Raw genomic sequence first — 15,202 nt, forward strand, 5'->3', positions numbered from 1 at the left:
TGATCTTGGCTCACTGCAGGCTTCGCCTCCCGGAGTTCACGCCGTTCTCCTGCCTCAGCCTCCCGAGTAGCTGGGACTACAGGCGCCTGCCACCTCGCCCGGCTAATTTTTTGTATTTTTGGTAGAGACGGGGTTTCACTGTGTTAGCCAGGTTGGTCTTGATCTCCTGACCTCGTGATCTGCCCGCCTCGGCCTCCCAAAGTGCTGGGATTACAGGCGTGAGCCACTGCGCCCAGCCTTTTTTTTTTTTTTTTTTTTTTGAGACAGAGTCTTACTCTGTCACCCAGGCTGGAGTGTAGTGGGCTGGAGTGTAGTGGTGTGATCATAGCTCACTGTAGCCTTAACCTCCCAGTCTCAAGCAATCCTCCTGCCTCAGCCTCCTGAATAGTAGGGATGCAGATGTGTGCCACCACGCCCGGCTAATTTTTAAATTGTTTGTAGAGACTTGGTCTTGCTATGTTGCCCAGGCTGGTCCCGAACTCCTGGGCTCAAGTGCTCCCCCTGCCTTAGCTCCCAAAGTCCTGGGATTACAGGCATGAGCTACCGTGCCTGGCCCATTGTTAGTACTTTTTAGTGACACATGTTTACATTTTTTCTTGAATATATCACCTAAGATTTTCAAAATGTTTTGCTTTTGTACGATTTTATTTCCTTATAAAAATCCAAGCAAATTAACTGAGGCTCAGAGGAGTTAATTGACATTTTTGAGCCACATGATAGTAAGTGACAGATTTCACATCCAGGTTTTTTTTTCTTTTTTTTTTTTGAGATGGATTCTCACTCTGTTGCCCAAGCTGGAGTGCAGTGGTGTGATTTCGGCTCACTGCAACCTCTGCCTCCCGGGTTCAAGCGATCCTCCTGCCTCAGCCTCCCGAGTAGCTGGGATTACAGGTGCCCACCACCATGCCTGGCCAGTTTTTGTACTTTTAGTAGAGATGGGGCTTCACCATGTTGGCCAGGCTGGTATCAAACTACTGACCTCAGGTGATCCTCCCGCCTCAGCCTCCCAAAGTGCTGGGATTAGAAGTGTGAGCCACCATGCCCTGCCAACATCCAAGTTTTCTGCTCTTTGTAAACAAGTTCTTTCCACTATCGCACACTGCTGCCTTCCAGTGGGATGACCTTAAACAAGTTACTTAAACTCTCTTTGCTTCTGTTTCCTCATCTTAAAATGAAGAAAACAAAACCTATCTTATGGGATTACTGTGAGAATTACATATGTAAACATGTCTAAAGGGCTTAGAAAATTTTTTGGCACGTACTAAGTGCTCAATAAATGTTAGTTGATTATGGCTGGGCACAGTGGCTCATGCCCGTAATCCCAGCACTTAGGGAGACTGAGGCAGGCGGATCACCTGAGGTCAGTAGTTTGAGACCAGCCTGGCCGACATGGTGAAGCCCCATCTCTACTAAAAGTACAAAAATTGGCCGGGCATGGTGGTGGGCACCTGTAATCCCAGCTACTCGGGAGGCTGAGGCAGGAGGATCGCTTGAACCCGGGAGGTGGAGGTTGCAGTGGGCCAACCTCTACCACGCCATTGCACTCCAGCCTGGGCAACAAGAGTGAAACTCTGTCTCAAAAACAGACAAAAAAGGCCAGGCCCAGTGGCTCACACCTGTAATCCCAGCACTTTGGGAGGCCGAGGTGGGTGAATCACAAGGTCTGGAGTTCGAGACCAACCTGGCCAACATGGTGAAACCCTGTCTTTACTAAAAATACGAAAAATTAGCTGGGCGTAGTGGTGGGCACCTGTAATCCCAGTTACTCAGGAGGCTGAGGCAGAAGAATCGCTTGAACCTGGGAGGCAGTGGTTGCAGTGAGCTGAAATCACACCACTGCACTCCAGCCCAGGTGACAGAGTGAGATTCGGTCTCAAAAAAAAAAAAAAAAAAGTTAGTTGATTATGTGATAATTTTCTAATTCATATCACTCTATTCCTTCTGCCCTGTTTTATCCCAGGTTATTAAACCTGAATCCTGTGTTCCATGTGGAAAGCGGATAAAATTTGGCAAATTATCTCTGAAGTGTCGAGATTGTCGTGTGGTCTCTCATCCAGAATGTCGGGACCGCTGTCCCCTTCCCTGCATTCCTACCCTGATAGGAACACCTGTCAAGATTGGAGAGGTATGACTTATGCAAGCCGTCATTGTTTTATGGCCTCTTTATTTGCCTTTCAAAGACTTAGTGTCAGTTTTTGTTCTAAAATTAATCATCTCAAATATATTTCTTTCCACAAATAATGAATAGAATTGTAAGATATTTACTTGTAGAAGAGTCCTGTTTGGGTTTGTCTGTCTTAATACCTTTCTAAACCAAACTTCTTTCCCCGCCCCTTTTTCCTTCTTGCTCTTCCCTGCTTCTCCTTTCCTCTTCTTCCTTCCTCTCTTTCATCCCATTTTGGAAAATTTCAGACATGTATAAAACTAGAGAAATTAGTATAACTAACTAACCCCTGGTTCTTATCACTTAACTTCCATGATTACTAACTTGTGTCCTTTTTTTTTTTTGGCTCTATTGCTTAGGCTGGAGTGCACTGGCATGATCTTAGCTCACTGCAACCTCCGCCCCCCCCCGGGCTCAAGCGATTTTCTTGCCTCAGCCTCCCAAGTTCCTGAAATTACAGGCATGTACCACCACCATGCCCAGCTAATTTTTTTTGGTTGTATTTTTTAGTAGAGATGGGGTTTCATCATATTGGCCAGGGTGATCTCAAGCTCCTGACCTCAAGTGATCTGCCCACCTCAGCCTCTCAAAGTGCTGAGACTACAGGCATGAGCCACCATGCCTGGCCATCTCCATTCTTTTTTTAATGTCTCTTTTTTTTTTGAGACAGAGTTTCCCTGTCGTCCAGGCTGGAGTGTAGTGTTGCAACTTTGGCTCACTGCAGCCTCTGTCTCCTGGGCTCAAGTGATTCTCATGCCTCAGCCTCCCAAGTTGCTGGGACTACAGCCGTGTGCCACCATGCTCAACTAATTTTTTTGTATTTTTAGTAGAGACGGGGTTTTGCCATGTTGGCCAGCCTGGTCTTGAACTCCTGACCTCAAGTGATCCGCCTGCCTCGGCCTCCTAAAGTGTTGGGATTCTAGGTGTGAGCCACGGCACCCAGCCTTTATGTCTGTTCTTGATTTATCAATACTGTTGTTGCCTCCTCCTGACTCTGTCCAATGAATTACTTGGAAGCAAATCTCAGCTATCATATAATTTTACCTGTGATAAAATTATCTTTTATTCTTGCTCTTATGTTAGACATACTTCATAATAGGGTATCAAGATTAAGTTGCTTATTTCCAAATATTTAACCAGTTTAATCCAAACTGATTAAATCCATTAAGAAATTATTTATTGCTGAGCATGGTAGCTCATGCCTGTAATCCCAGCACTTTGGGAGGCTGAGGCAGGAAAATCACTTGACCCCGAGTTTGAGACTAGCCTGGACAACAAAGCAAGACTCCATCTCTACAAAGAATAAATAAATAGGTTAGCCAGGTTAGTGGTGTGTGCCTGTGTTTGTAGCTCTCAGGAGGCTAGGTTGGACTATTGCTTGAGGTGGGGAGGTTGAAACTGCACTGAGCTGTGATCACACCACTGCACTCCAGCCTGGGGAATAGAGCAAGACCCTATCTCAAAAAAAAAAAAAAAAATTATTATGTAAGCAACATTAGCAAGAATCAAAATGACTATCTTCCTACCTACTCTTCAGCAAATCAAACGTTATTTTCCCCTGATCTTACAAGTTCTTATCCATGCCTGTACGTTTTTTTTGTTTTGTTTTGTTTTTGAGAGGGAGTTTTGTTCTTGTTGCCCAGGCTGGAGTGCAATGGCGTGATCTCGGCTCACCACAACCTCCACCTCCTGGGTTCAAGTGATTCTCCTGCCTCAGCCTCCCTCGTAGCTGGGATTACGGGCATGCGCCACCACACCTGGCTAATTTTGTATTTTTAGTAGAGACAGAGTTTCTCCATGTTAGGCAGGTCTCGAACTCCTGACCTCAGGTGATCCGCCCACCTCGGCCTCCTACAGTGCTGGGATTACAGGTGTGAGCCACCGCGCCTGGCCGCCTGTACATTTTTTTTTGCACATGTTCTGTACTCTAATATAGAACCATGGAGTTCTCCCCTATAGGTAGGTTTGTGTCATAATCAACTGCGATAAGATGTGTTAAATAATTTTTTTTACTGAGAGTAATGAAAGTATACACAATTTTTTTCTCTTATTCCAGCTTTCTTCTGTTAGAAAAAAAAATCTGTTTAGAGTAATAAATTATTTTATATTAAAGGCTATACCTGTAACCTCATTATTGCTTGTTTTCTGCTGTCCTTGAGTGGATGAGAAGGAGGTAGTTATAGCCGGTGGTCTTATTCCTTGTTCACATGACAGTGTGGTATATATGAAAAAGAAAAAAAAAGTGTGGTATGTATGATATTAAATCAGTCCTGGTGTGGAGGTAGGAAAAATAATTGAGAGTCTCTGTTTTAATATATACTTTGGGAATAGGAATGTAAAAGTAGACATGATGTCCCAGTCTGAGAATAAGATTGGAGGTGGTTCTTCGCATGTGGTCTTCATCTGTTGTTCTACATGGTGTAAATAATAATTTAAAGCTCTTTTTTCCAGGGAATGCTGGCAGACTTTGTGTCCCAGACTTCTCCAATGATCCCCTCCATTGTTGTGCATTGTGTAAATGAGATTGAGCAAAGAGGTCTGACTGAGGTAAGAGTCAACTGTAGGAGATGGTGAATTTGTTATTTGTGTTAATTAGGAGGTTTTTAAATAAAAATGTCATCTTGATAATAGACAGGCCTGTATAGGATCTCCGGCTGTGACCGCACAGTAAAAGAGCTGAAAGAGAAATTCCTCAGAGTGAAAACTGTACCCCTCCTCAGCAAAGTGGATGATATCCATGCTATCTGTAGCCTTCTAAAAGACTTTCTTCGAAACCTCAAAGAACCTCTTCTGACCTTTCGCCTAAACAAAGCCTTTATGGAAGCAGCAGGTAAGGGCAGATGTAATACTTGAATATGAATTCCTCCACAGCAGTAGTTTTTCTTACTCTTTTTATTTTTTTATTTATTTTTTACTTTTTAGACAGAGTCTCACTCTGTCACCCAGGCTGAAGTCAGTGGTGCGATCTCAGCTCACTGCAACCTCCGTCTCCCAGGTTCAAGCGATTCTCCTGCTTCAGCTTCCTGAGTAGCTGGGATTACAGGTGTGTGCCACCATGCCCGGCTAATTTTTTGTATTTTTAGTAGAGACGGGGTTTCACCATGTTAGCCAGGATGTTCTCGATCTCCTGACCCTATGATTCGCCCGCCTCGGCCTCTCAAAGTGCTGCGATTACAGGCGTGAGCCACCGTGCCCAGCCTCTTTTTTTTTTTTTTAAGACGGAGTCTTTCTCTGTCACCCAGGCTGGAGTGCAGTGGCGCTATCGGCTCACTGCAACCTCCGCCTCCTGGGTTCAAGTGATTCTCCTGCCTCAGCCTCCTGAGTAGCTGAGATTACAGGTGTGCACCACCACCACACCCAGCTAATTTTTTGTATTTTTAGTAGAAACGGTGTTACACCATGTTAGCTAGGCTGGTCTCAAACTCCTGACCTCGGGTGATCCACCCACCTCATCCTCCCAAAGTGCTGGGATTACAGGCATGAGCCACCACGCCCGGCCACCTTACTCTTTTTATTAGCTCCTGCCTAGTACAGTGCCTGAAACATAGTAGGTGCTCAAGTAGTTTGATGGATGAGTAACTGCATGCGTGTCACCCTTGCCTGTCCTCTTCCTTTCTCATTACGTTATTGTGTACAGTGCTCTTCCTTTCTTTCCTTCCTCTCCAGTTAGGCTGGAGCTTTTTCAATTCTTAGAATATACCAAGTTTACTCCCTACCTTAAGGCCTTCACATGTGTTGTCTCAACCTGAATGCTCTTACATTAGATACTGTATGGTTTGCTCCTTTATTTCTTTCATTTCTCTTCATATACCTTGTCCCCAGAAACACCTTTCCTGACAACCTTGTCTAGATTAACGGCTCTCATTTCTTTCTAGCTTCTTGCCTGCCTTGTTTTCTTCATTTCTGTATCACTCGACCTGATAGGTATTTGCTTTTTGACTGACTCCACCAATAGAATGTAGGTTCCATAAGGTAAGGGCTTTGTTTACTTCTGCTTTATCCTCAGCACTTGTACCTGGCACATCGTAGGCCCTTAAATATGTCTTATGAATGAATACCTTCTCGGTAATTGTAGTCACTGCAATTGTATGCCTGTCTTCCTAGCACATCCGTTGCCAACTGCTTTCTCTAACTGCAAAGGCCGATTTTTTTAAAGTTCTGACTTCTAATATTGAGCTGTTGGCCAGTATCCTGCTTGTTAATGAAACTAGAGTCTGATGTAGTCATGAACTAATCAGGAGTTTCAGAAGCTTACTGTATAGATGAGACTTTGTGGTCGATAACTTGGAAGCCCGCTGTCAAGGGAAAGAAGTCTAGGTCTCTTGGTGCTTTCTTTTCAATTACAGAAATCACAGATGAAGACAACAGCATAGCTGCCATGTACCAAGCTGTTGGTGAACTGCCCCAGGCCAACAGGGACACATTAGCTTTCCTCATGATTCACTTGCTGAGGTGAGTACAGCAGAAACTTGTTCTGGGAGTTAGGGAATTTTTTTCCAAGGGGAAGATAATGTGGGTTGAGTGTTTGGGAGTATGAGGGATGAATTGTTTTCTATAGAATTTATATTTTGGTCTGCATTTAAGCAAGGAGCAAGACTTCTAATTTAATAATTCTTTTGCTTAGAGTGGCTCAGAGTCCACATACTAAAATGGATGTTGCCAATCTGGCTAAAGTCTTTGGCCCTACAATAGTGGCCCATGCTGTGCCCAATCCAGACCCAGTGACAATGTTACAGGACATCAAGCGTCAACCCAAGGTAGGCAGGTGCGTGTGTGTGTGTGTGTGTGAACTTGTGTAATGTGATAACATGAAAGAAAGTTGAGAAGCCCTGAGCTTTGGAAGTTTGCTAACAGATTTGCTGGCTTTTAGGTGGTTGAGCGCCTGCTTTCCTTGCCCCTGGAGTATTGGAGTCAGTTCATGATGGTGGAGCAAGAGAACATTGACCCCCTACATGTCATTGAAAACTCAAATGCCTTTTCAACACCACAGACACCAGATATTAAAGGTAAGGCCCAAGATGTGCTTCTTCAGGGACTTGACTTCCACTTTAGTTTTAGTCATGTGACCTCTTCCTGCCTTTGCTAGAGCTGTTTGAAAATTCTAACATTAAAGGAAAATTTGTATAATTCTACCATCGTAATTTCTTTTTCACTTTTCCATGTTCTCCTTTTTTTATCCATATGGATATATGTTTTTTAAATATAGATATAATAGGCTGGGCGTGGTGGCTCACACCTGTAGTCCCAGCACTTTGGGAGGGAGGCTGAGGCGGACGGATCACAAGGTCAGGGGATTGAGACCATCCTGGCCAACATGGTGAAACCCCATCTCTACTAGAAATACAAAAATTAGCTGGGTGTGGTGGCGCATGCCTGTAATCCCAGCTACTGGGGCGGCTGAGGCACAAGAATTGTCGGAACCCAGGAGGTGGAATTTGCAGTGAGCTGAGATCCCGCCACTGTACTCCAGCCTGGTGACAGAGTGAGACTCTGTCTAAAAAAAAAAAGAGAGATATAATAATAATAGTTTAAATATAATTCATTCTTATTTCACTTAGCATGTTGTGAGAACTTTTTCTCATATATAATCTTATTTATCATTTACTTAAATGTTCTAGTAGGTATTAACATTATTTTTCAATTTTTCATAATTAGAAGTAATGCTATAGTCAATATAGCATTTATCTTAATGATAAATTCCCAAGAGTGGGAATCACTGAATTAAATGGCTTGAACATTTTATGTATCTTGATATGTTTTACGAACTTGATTTCTTAAATTTCTTATAGGCTTTTGCCAATTTATATTGCTAACCAACAATTTTATATGAATAGGCTGGTTTCACTCCAGTCTCACTGGCATTGGAGACCCATTCTTTCATTGTTGCAAGTTCCTTCTAAGGGAGCATATTGCTTCTTCTAGTATAGCTAAAAGTCACATGTTTAGATGTTAGATTTGTGAAGTGTGGAGTTAGAGAATGGCCTAAATCAGGAAGTGTCAGCTATTCATTGAGTTCAAAAGATACACTAGTGTGTTACAGAATGATGACAAAAATGATCTCTGGGACTTTGCTAGATGTCTAACCTTAGCTCTTAAGTTCTTCAGAGGATAATCAGCTTAAAACTAGCCATCTAAAAAGATGCCTTCTTTTTTCCCACCTCTCTTAAAAATATGTCTGAACTTTGAAGTGAGTTTACTGGGACCTGTGACCACTCCTGAACATCAGCTTCTCAAGACTCCTTCATCTAGTTCCCTGTCACAGAGAGTCCGTTCCACCCTCACCAAGAACACTCCCAGGTATGCAGAATTGGCCTTCCTAGGAAATAAAAAACAACTGCTTTCTTAGACTTCTTATTATATTGAAGCTTATTGAAAGAAAATTTGCCTTCGATTTCAGCTAGCAACTAGACTTTAAAAGGGAATGTGGGGCTATAAGGATTCCTTCTTTAAAAAGGTTCTGAAAGTCTTTACTATTTCCCCTCTCTCGTTGTAGGTGACTAAGAGTACTTAAGCAACTTGCAAAATAGTTTTTTTTGCAAAATAGTTAAGTAGGGTTTCCTACTTATAATGGGTTATATCAAGTAATATTATAGTTGTTTATTCAACCATTTTTTATAGAATACTTTTCCATTTCATTCTCTTTTTATTGTAGATTTGGGAGCAAAAGCAAGTCTGCCACTAACCTAGGACGACAAGGCAACTTTTTTGCTTCTCCAATGCTCAAGTGAAGTCACATCTGCCTGTTACTTCCCAGCATTGACTGACTATAAGAAAGGACACATCTGTACTCTGCTCTGTAGCCTCCTGTACTCGTTACTACTTTTAGCATTCTCCAGGCTTTTACTCAAGTTTAACTGTGCATGAGGGTTTTATTAAAACTATATATATCTCCCCTTCCTTCTCCTCAAGTCACATAATATCAGCACTTTGTGCTGGTCATTGTTGGGAGCTTTTAGATGATACCTCTTTCAGGGCTAGAAGGGTTAGTATGGAATTGGTTGTGATTATTTTTGGGGAAGGGGGTTATTGTTCCTTTGGCTTAAAGCCAAATGCTGCTCATAGAATGAATGATCTTTCTCTAGTTTCATTTAAACTGATTTCCATGAGACAATGACAGAAACCCTACCTATCTGATAAGATTAGCTTGTCTCAGGGTGGGAAGTGGGAGGGCGGGGCAAAGAAAGGATTAGACCAGAGGATTTAGGATGCCTGCTTCTAAGAACCGGAAGTTCTCATTCCCATTATGAACTGAGCCATAATATGGAGCTTTCATTAAAATGGGATGCATAGAGGACAGAACTAGTGATGGGAGTATGCATAGCTTTAATTTGATGATTAGGTCTTTAATAATGTTGAGTGGCACAACCGTGTAAATGTGAAAGTACAACTTGTATTTATCTCTGATGTGCCGTTGGCTGAACTTTGGGTTCATTTGGGGTCAAAGCCAGTTTTTCTTTTATTGAATTCATTCTGATGCTTGACCCCCATACCCCCAACCTTGTCCAGTGGAGCCCAACTTCTAAAGGTCAATATATCGTCCTTTGGCATCCCAACTAACAATAAAGAATAGGCTATAAGGGAAGATTGTCAATATTTTATGTGGTAAGAAAAGCCACAGTCATTTTTTCTTTGCACTTTGGATGCTGAAATTTTCCCATGGAACATAGCCACATCTAGATAGATGTGAGCTTTTTCTTCTGTTAAAATTATTCTTAATGTCTGTAAAAATGATTTTCTTCTGTAGAATGTTTGACTTCATATTGACCCTTATCTGTAAAACACCTATTTGGGATAATATTTGGAAAAAAAAGTAAATAGCTTTTTCAAAATGAACATGAGGCTGGTTTTCTTGTCTTGCAAGGTAATTTTCAATGCCTTTTAGAAAATCATTTCTGGGGCTGTGCGTGGTGGCCTCTAATCCCAGCACTTTGGGAGGCCAAAATGGGTGGATCACCTGAGGTCAAGAGTTTGAGATATGGCCAAACTCCGTCTCTACAAAAAATACAGAATTAACTGGGCGTGTTGGCACATGCCTGTGGTCCCAGCTACTTGGGAAGCTGAAGTGGGAAAATTGAGCCTGGGAGGCGGAGGTTGCAGTGAGCTGAGATCATGCCACTACACTCCAGCCTGGGTGACAGAGTGTGAGACCCTGTCACAAAAAAAAAAAAAAGAAAAAATTACTTCCTTCAAAGTGTCTTGACTCTGTTGTTCATCCCCATTTCCCACTCTCTGGACCCACCCCAGGCTTACCAACACCGGGAGTTTGTTTCTTCATTTCTCATCCAGTCTCTCTTTGTCCAAACTGGAGTCGTAGAGTTGTCCTATTCCTGTTGTCTTGTTTAAAGAAACCACAGTCATGAGTTGCATAATGACGGGGATACATTCTGAGAGGTGCTTCATTAGGTGATTTCATTGTTGTGTGAACCTGAGCGTCCTTAAACCTGGATGGCGCGGCCTACTACACACCTAGGCTATATGGTATAGCCTATTGCTCTTAGGCTACAAAACTGTACGTCATGTGACTGTTCTGAATACTATTGCTCTTAGGCTACAAAACTACATCATGTGACTGTTCTGAATACTGTAGGCAGTTGTAACGCATGGTAAGTATTTATGTATCTAAACATAGAAAGGGTACAGTAAAACTATGGTTATTATAATCTTATGTGACTACCGTTGTATATGGGATCCATTATTGATCAAAACGTTATGTAGTGTGTGACTGTACTTAAAAAATAAAACAACAACAACAAGTTTTTAAACAAGTCTTTAGGGACCAGAATGGTGCAGATAAAAAAAAAAAAAAATTGCCACTGGCTGGCTGACTGCCTAGAACATCCTTCACTGCTGGAAGTGACTCTGGAGTGAGCTGGGATGATTAACTGAGGGCACCTGCACTTGGAACTCTGAAGCTGGTAAACAGAATGTATCTGAGATTGAACGTAAACAGTTGCAGGCTTAATATGTAACTGTGGAGAGAGGAGGCAACCTACTGGCTTTTTTCCCAGGAGGGGGCAGCTTCACAGCAGGGCCCATCTGCCTCAGCAAATTGACAGAGGATGGGTCCCATACCCCCTTTCACACATGCCTGCTAGGCCTTATTTTTTAAAACTGCTCTAGATGCTACCTCTTTTCTTATGTCTTTGCAATCCTAGCGTTGGCCTGGTTCCATATTTGCTGTTCTGTAGTATCTCCCCAAGGTGCATTTTCAGTCACTAATGTAGAGGAAGTAAATGGATTGTGTAACATTAGTGAAGGCAAGGCTACCCTATGCAGGAACCAATGGTCCATTAACGAAAAAGGAAACAGTCCTGTGTGTCAAATGTTGGCAACCATTTGCTCAGTTTTTGGGCTAGGCCAAGAGACCTTAGCCATGAAAATAATTCTGATAATAGCAAAGGGAAATATATACCCACCTTCAACTTCTTTAACAGTACTTCCTGCGGAACAGCCCGAATTTCCAGGGCCACCTTAATTATACCTCCTCAATGTGAGGGCTGTGGAAGGGGGTCCAGTGCTTTGGAGTAGCCATCAGTCCATCTCTTACTCCTAACTCTTTCTGACGTTCCTGCCTTTTAATGCAGTTTAATTTTACTATCGCACTTGCTAATAAACAGAATCTCTAAGCTGTGACATTTACCTCTATTCTCTCTGATCTATGTAAGACTCCCTAGTTTGATGTTTATCTAACTGGGCAAGCATTACATGGTTGGATTCAGCTGCAACAATTTGAGTTTATTACCGGGTGTTTAACAACTTATCCTTCCTTAAGAAGGTGAATTCATTGCTTGCAGAGATAGAATAAGGAATGTGAGTTTTGGTCAGAGGACGTTTAGGGTGCACAATTGATTTACCGGGGAAAAAAGTACTCATTTTTGGTTATGAACTGAACCTGTGGCATTGAAAGTGGTCTTGTGTTCTTTTTATTTTATTATTTATTTTATGCCTCCCAAGTAGCTGGGACAACAGGCATGCCCCACCATGCCCGGCTAATTTTTAAATTTTTTATAGAGACAAGGTCTCACTATGTTGCCCAGGTTGGTCTCAAACTCCTGGACTTAAGTGATCCTCCTGCTGCAGCCTCCCAACAAAGCGCTGGGATCACAGGCATGAGCCACTGTGCCGAGTCAGTTGTTGCATGCTTAAATTATTAGGCAGCACAAAATGACAAGGAGAGCTGAGTGAGTACAGGGAGCAAAGATATCAGGCTTGCTGCTTTTGTTTTGTTATGGTAGGGTCTACCCGCACACCTATCTAGCTTCAAATAGATTGATATGGTTTGTGTCCCCACCCAAATCTCATCTTGAATTGTAGTTCCCATAATCCCCATGAGTCGTGGGAGGGACCCAGTGGGAGGTAATTGAATCATGGGGACGGTTACCCTCATGGTGATCTCGTGATAGTGAGTTCTCACGAGATCTGATGGTTTTATAAGGAGCTTTTCCCCCTTTTGCTCTGCACTTCTTGCTGCTGCCATGTGAAGGACATGTTTGCTTCCCCTTTTGCCGTGATTGTAAGTTTCCTGAGTCCTCCCCAGCCATGTGGAACTGTGAGTCAATTAAACCTCTTTCCTTTATAAATTATCCAGTCTTGGTTATGTCTTTATTAGCAGTGTGAGAACGGAATAATACATAGATACATACATACACACATACGTACGTTACACATGGTAAGTGATTTCCTCTTGGAAAAGCATTTAGAGGCCCCACTGCTATGCCTGGCATGCCAAGGGGTTCAGTCGTGCGTCACCTTTTCTTAGGCTCTCAGCACCAGCAGGACAAGAGCTGGTGTGGATGCCCAGTTGTGAGACGTGAGGGTGGCACAGCTCACACAGTAGGTTCTTGATCAATGTGCTTTGATGATAGTCTGGGTGATGACTCAGGTTTCAGCCACTGATGGAAAAAGCTTTCAGTCATGCAGAGTTGGGGCATGTTAGCCATTGTGCTTCTAGTGTAAACAGGGTTTGGAGAATGGCCACTTAACCTAAGAACTTGGTAATTTTTTTATATGCCCCCTGTAGCAGGTATATTTTGTAAATAAGTGAAGGCGCCAGGCCAGGAGGTCCCTAACTTGGGTAGTTTATTACACACTGGTTCTCAGAGCTGTATTTGTTGATCGTTTGTGTTCACGAAGTCAGGTGGAAGACAGCTTGACGTCACCAGGAATAACCTTGTAGCATGTGGAGCTTTGTCCTCTGCAATTGTGTGGGATGGGGAAGGATGCTACTTTTCAGGGACTCTTAGTTGGAAGCAGGAATTTTTCCTTTTGTCTACCTTTCTCCCTCTGTAACTCTTGCCAGGCTTCATTTAGCTGCATTGTTTTTTATGCAGCATTACTCTCATATCTCACACAGTCACACAGTTGGGTACCATCTGTGTCCTAGGCTCAAACACATGTAAATGGATATTTAGACTTATAATAAAGCACCAGTTAAATCTTCTCTGGTCATCACTGAAGATGGAATTAGGAACTGATTCCCCATAAAGTCTCTAGGGAATTTAATATGGTGATTTACCATGTACGGAGTGCTTTCATTTATCGTCTTGCTTGATCTCACTTCACCCACCAGAGGTGGGGCAGGACAGGTGATACTATCCTAGTTAACACATTCAGAGAGGTGATTTGGCCCAAACTCCTACCAACTAATGTGTAGCTTACCTGGGGTTAGAATCTGGGAGTTACAGCTTAGTCTGAAGGTTAACCCTGGTGCTTGCTATTTCAGACTTCAGAGAGCATTGTGGGGCCTGTAAGTGTATTAGGTACTTAAGTACTAGTAAATGGCCTTTGCTTGGAGCCAGTGTTATTCACATTCCATGCAAGGAAGGATCTTGCTCTGCAAAGTGAGCAACTATAAAATGAGCAGCGCTGTAGAAAGAGATGATCATTTACATTGCAGGAGTTCTCCCCATTATCCTAAGAACTTTGTAAGTCACACCCAACCTAGAGCCGCAGATTGCACTGAGGACCCTATGTACGTGGATGTAGTCTGCATTCTCATTATGCGTTCTCAGCAGATGACCCAGAAAGAGCAGGGAGGCCCAAACTGCTGGAGACGGCACATGGGGCAGAATTTCCTAGTGGTTGTCTGGGAGAATGGCAGACCTGGGCTTGGCGATGTAGGGCTGTTTTCTGTGTGGAAGGAGCAAGACGAGTTGTGTGAGCACTTGAGGTTGCTCCTGGTGGCAGTCTGTTTTCAGGCCACCCCTGTGCATCCTGTGTACTCTGACGCTCAAAGCCAAGGACAGGCAAGTCTCGGAGTCAGAGCCATCAGCCTGCTTCTAGAAGCGTGTCAGTGGATTAACTTACTGGCTTTCCCCCTGAGTGGCATTAGCTCTCACCCTGTCTCACGCTCACCATCTGGCTTTGAGTAAGAAGTCTTCGAGTGATCTCTCTTCACAGCCTGCTTTGCGCCAGGGCTTTCCGAGGGCTGTGCAGCATTCTCCCTCATCAACCCCAGGGCCCAGTGCCCTCCAAGAAGGGGAGGTCGGTGTGCTGCGTCCACACATATGCATACCTGGGATCTGAAGACTACTTTAGACCTCAAAGGAAAAAAACCAGCTCAAGGGAGAATGAGTCTCCATGGTTAGTGACCTAAAGTCTTTTTGTTGTCAAAACTAACAAGTGGGTCTGTTACTAGGTTAGCTTTTAAAATGGAGTTGCTCCCGCCACAGAGAAAAGCTCTTTCTGCCAGTGAGATGATAGTTTGTCCAGATTTTGGTAGAGAGAGATTCAAAGGGGCTGAGATTTTTCTTTCTCATTAGGAAGCAAAGCCCAGGGGTGGAGGTGCTTAAAGGAACCACCTCCCTTCCTCCCAGGGAGCTGGCTGCTCTCTCCTCCTAGGTTAATATACACTGAATGGGGCTAAACGCCTGGTGCTTCTGGACAGAGTCCAGCCCCTCAGCAGAGCAGCCGCACTGTGAAGATACAGCTGCCGGCATTAAAGGGCTAAGCCCTTTCCAGCTGCTTTGCTTTAACGGTATCGGGAATCACCTGCAGTCGGCAGCTTAGCAGAGCTGTCTTAGCCCGATTAGGAGGAAA

At 43.4% G+C, this 15,202-nt stretch overlaps 1 protein-coding gene across 10 annotated transcripts in view; it reads left to right on the plus strand.

Annotated features, from left to right (window-relative positions):
• Positions 1–9,997, plus strand: part of RACGAP1 (Rac GTPase activating protein 1) — a 36,761-nt gene extending 26,764 nt beyond the window's left edge. For all 10 annotated transcript variants that reach the window (XM_055294937.2, XM_063610540.1, XM_055294938.2 and 7 more), the window contains 8 exons: positions 1,961–2,125; positions 4,616–4,711; positions 4,796–4,994; positions 6,511–6,616; positions 6,789–6,921; positions 7,035–7,170; positions 8,353–8,461; positions 8,817–9,997. In XM_055294937.2, coding sequence (XP_055150912.1) covers positions 1,961–2,125; positions 4,616–4,711; positions 4,796–4,994; positions 6,511–6,616; positions 6,789–6,921; positions 7,035–7,170; positions 8,353–8,461; positions 8,817–8,892 — 1,020 coding nt within the window. In that variant the 3' untranslated portion in view covers positions 8,893–9,997. The remainder of the gene's footprint in view (positions 1–1,960; positions 2,126–4,615; positions 4,712–4,795; positions 4,995–6,510; positions 6,617–6,788; positions 6,922–7,034; positions 7,171–8,352; positions 8,462–8,816) is intronic.
• Positions 9,998–15,202: the final 5,205 nt, after the last annotated feature.

The sequence above is a fragment of the Symphalangus syndactylus genome, chromosome 10 (genome assembly GCF_028878055.3).
Source record: "Symphalangus syndactylus isolate Jambi chromosome 10, NHGRI_mSymSyn1-v2.1_pri, whole genome shotgun sequence".
NCBI classification, from domain to species: domain Eukaryota; kingdom Metazoa; phylum Chordata; class Mammalia; order Primates; family Hylobatidae; genus Symphalangus; species Symphalangus syndactylus.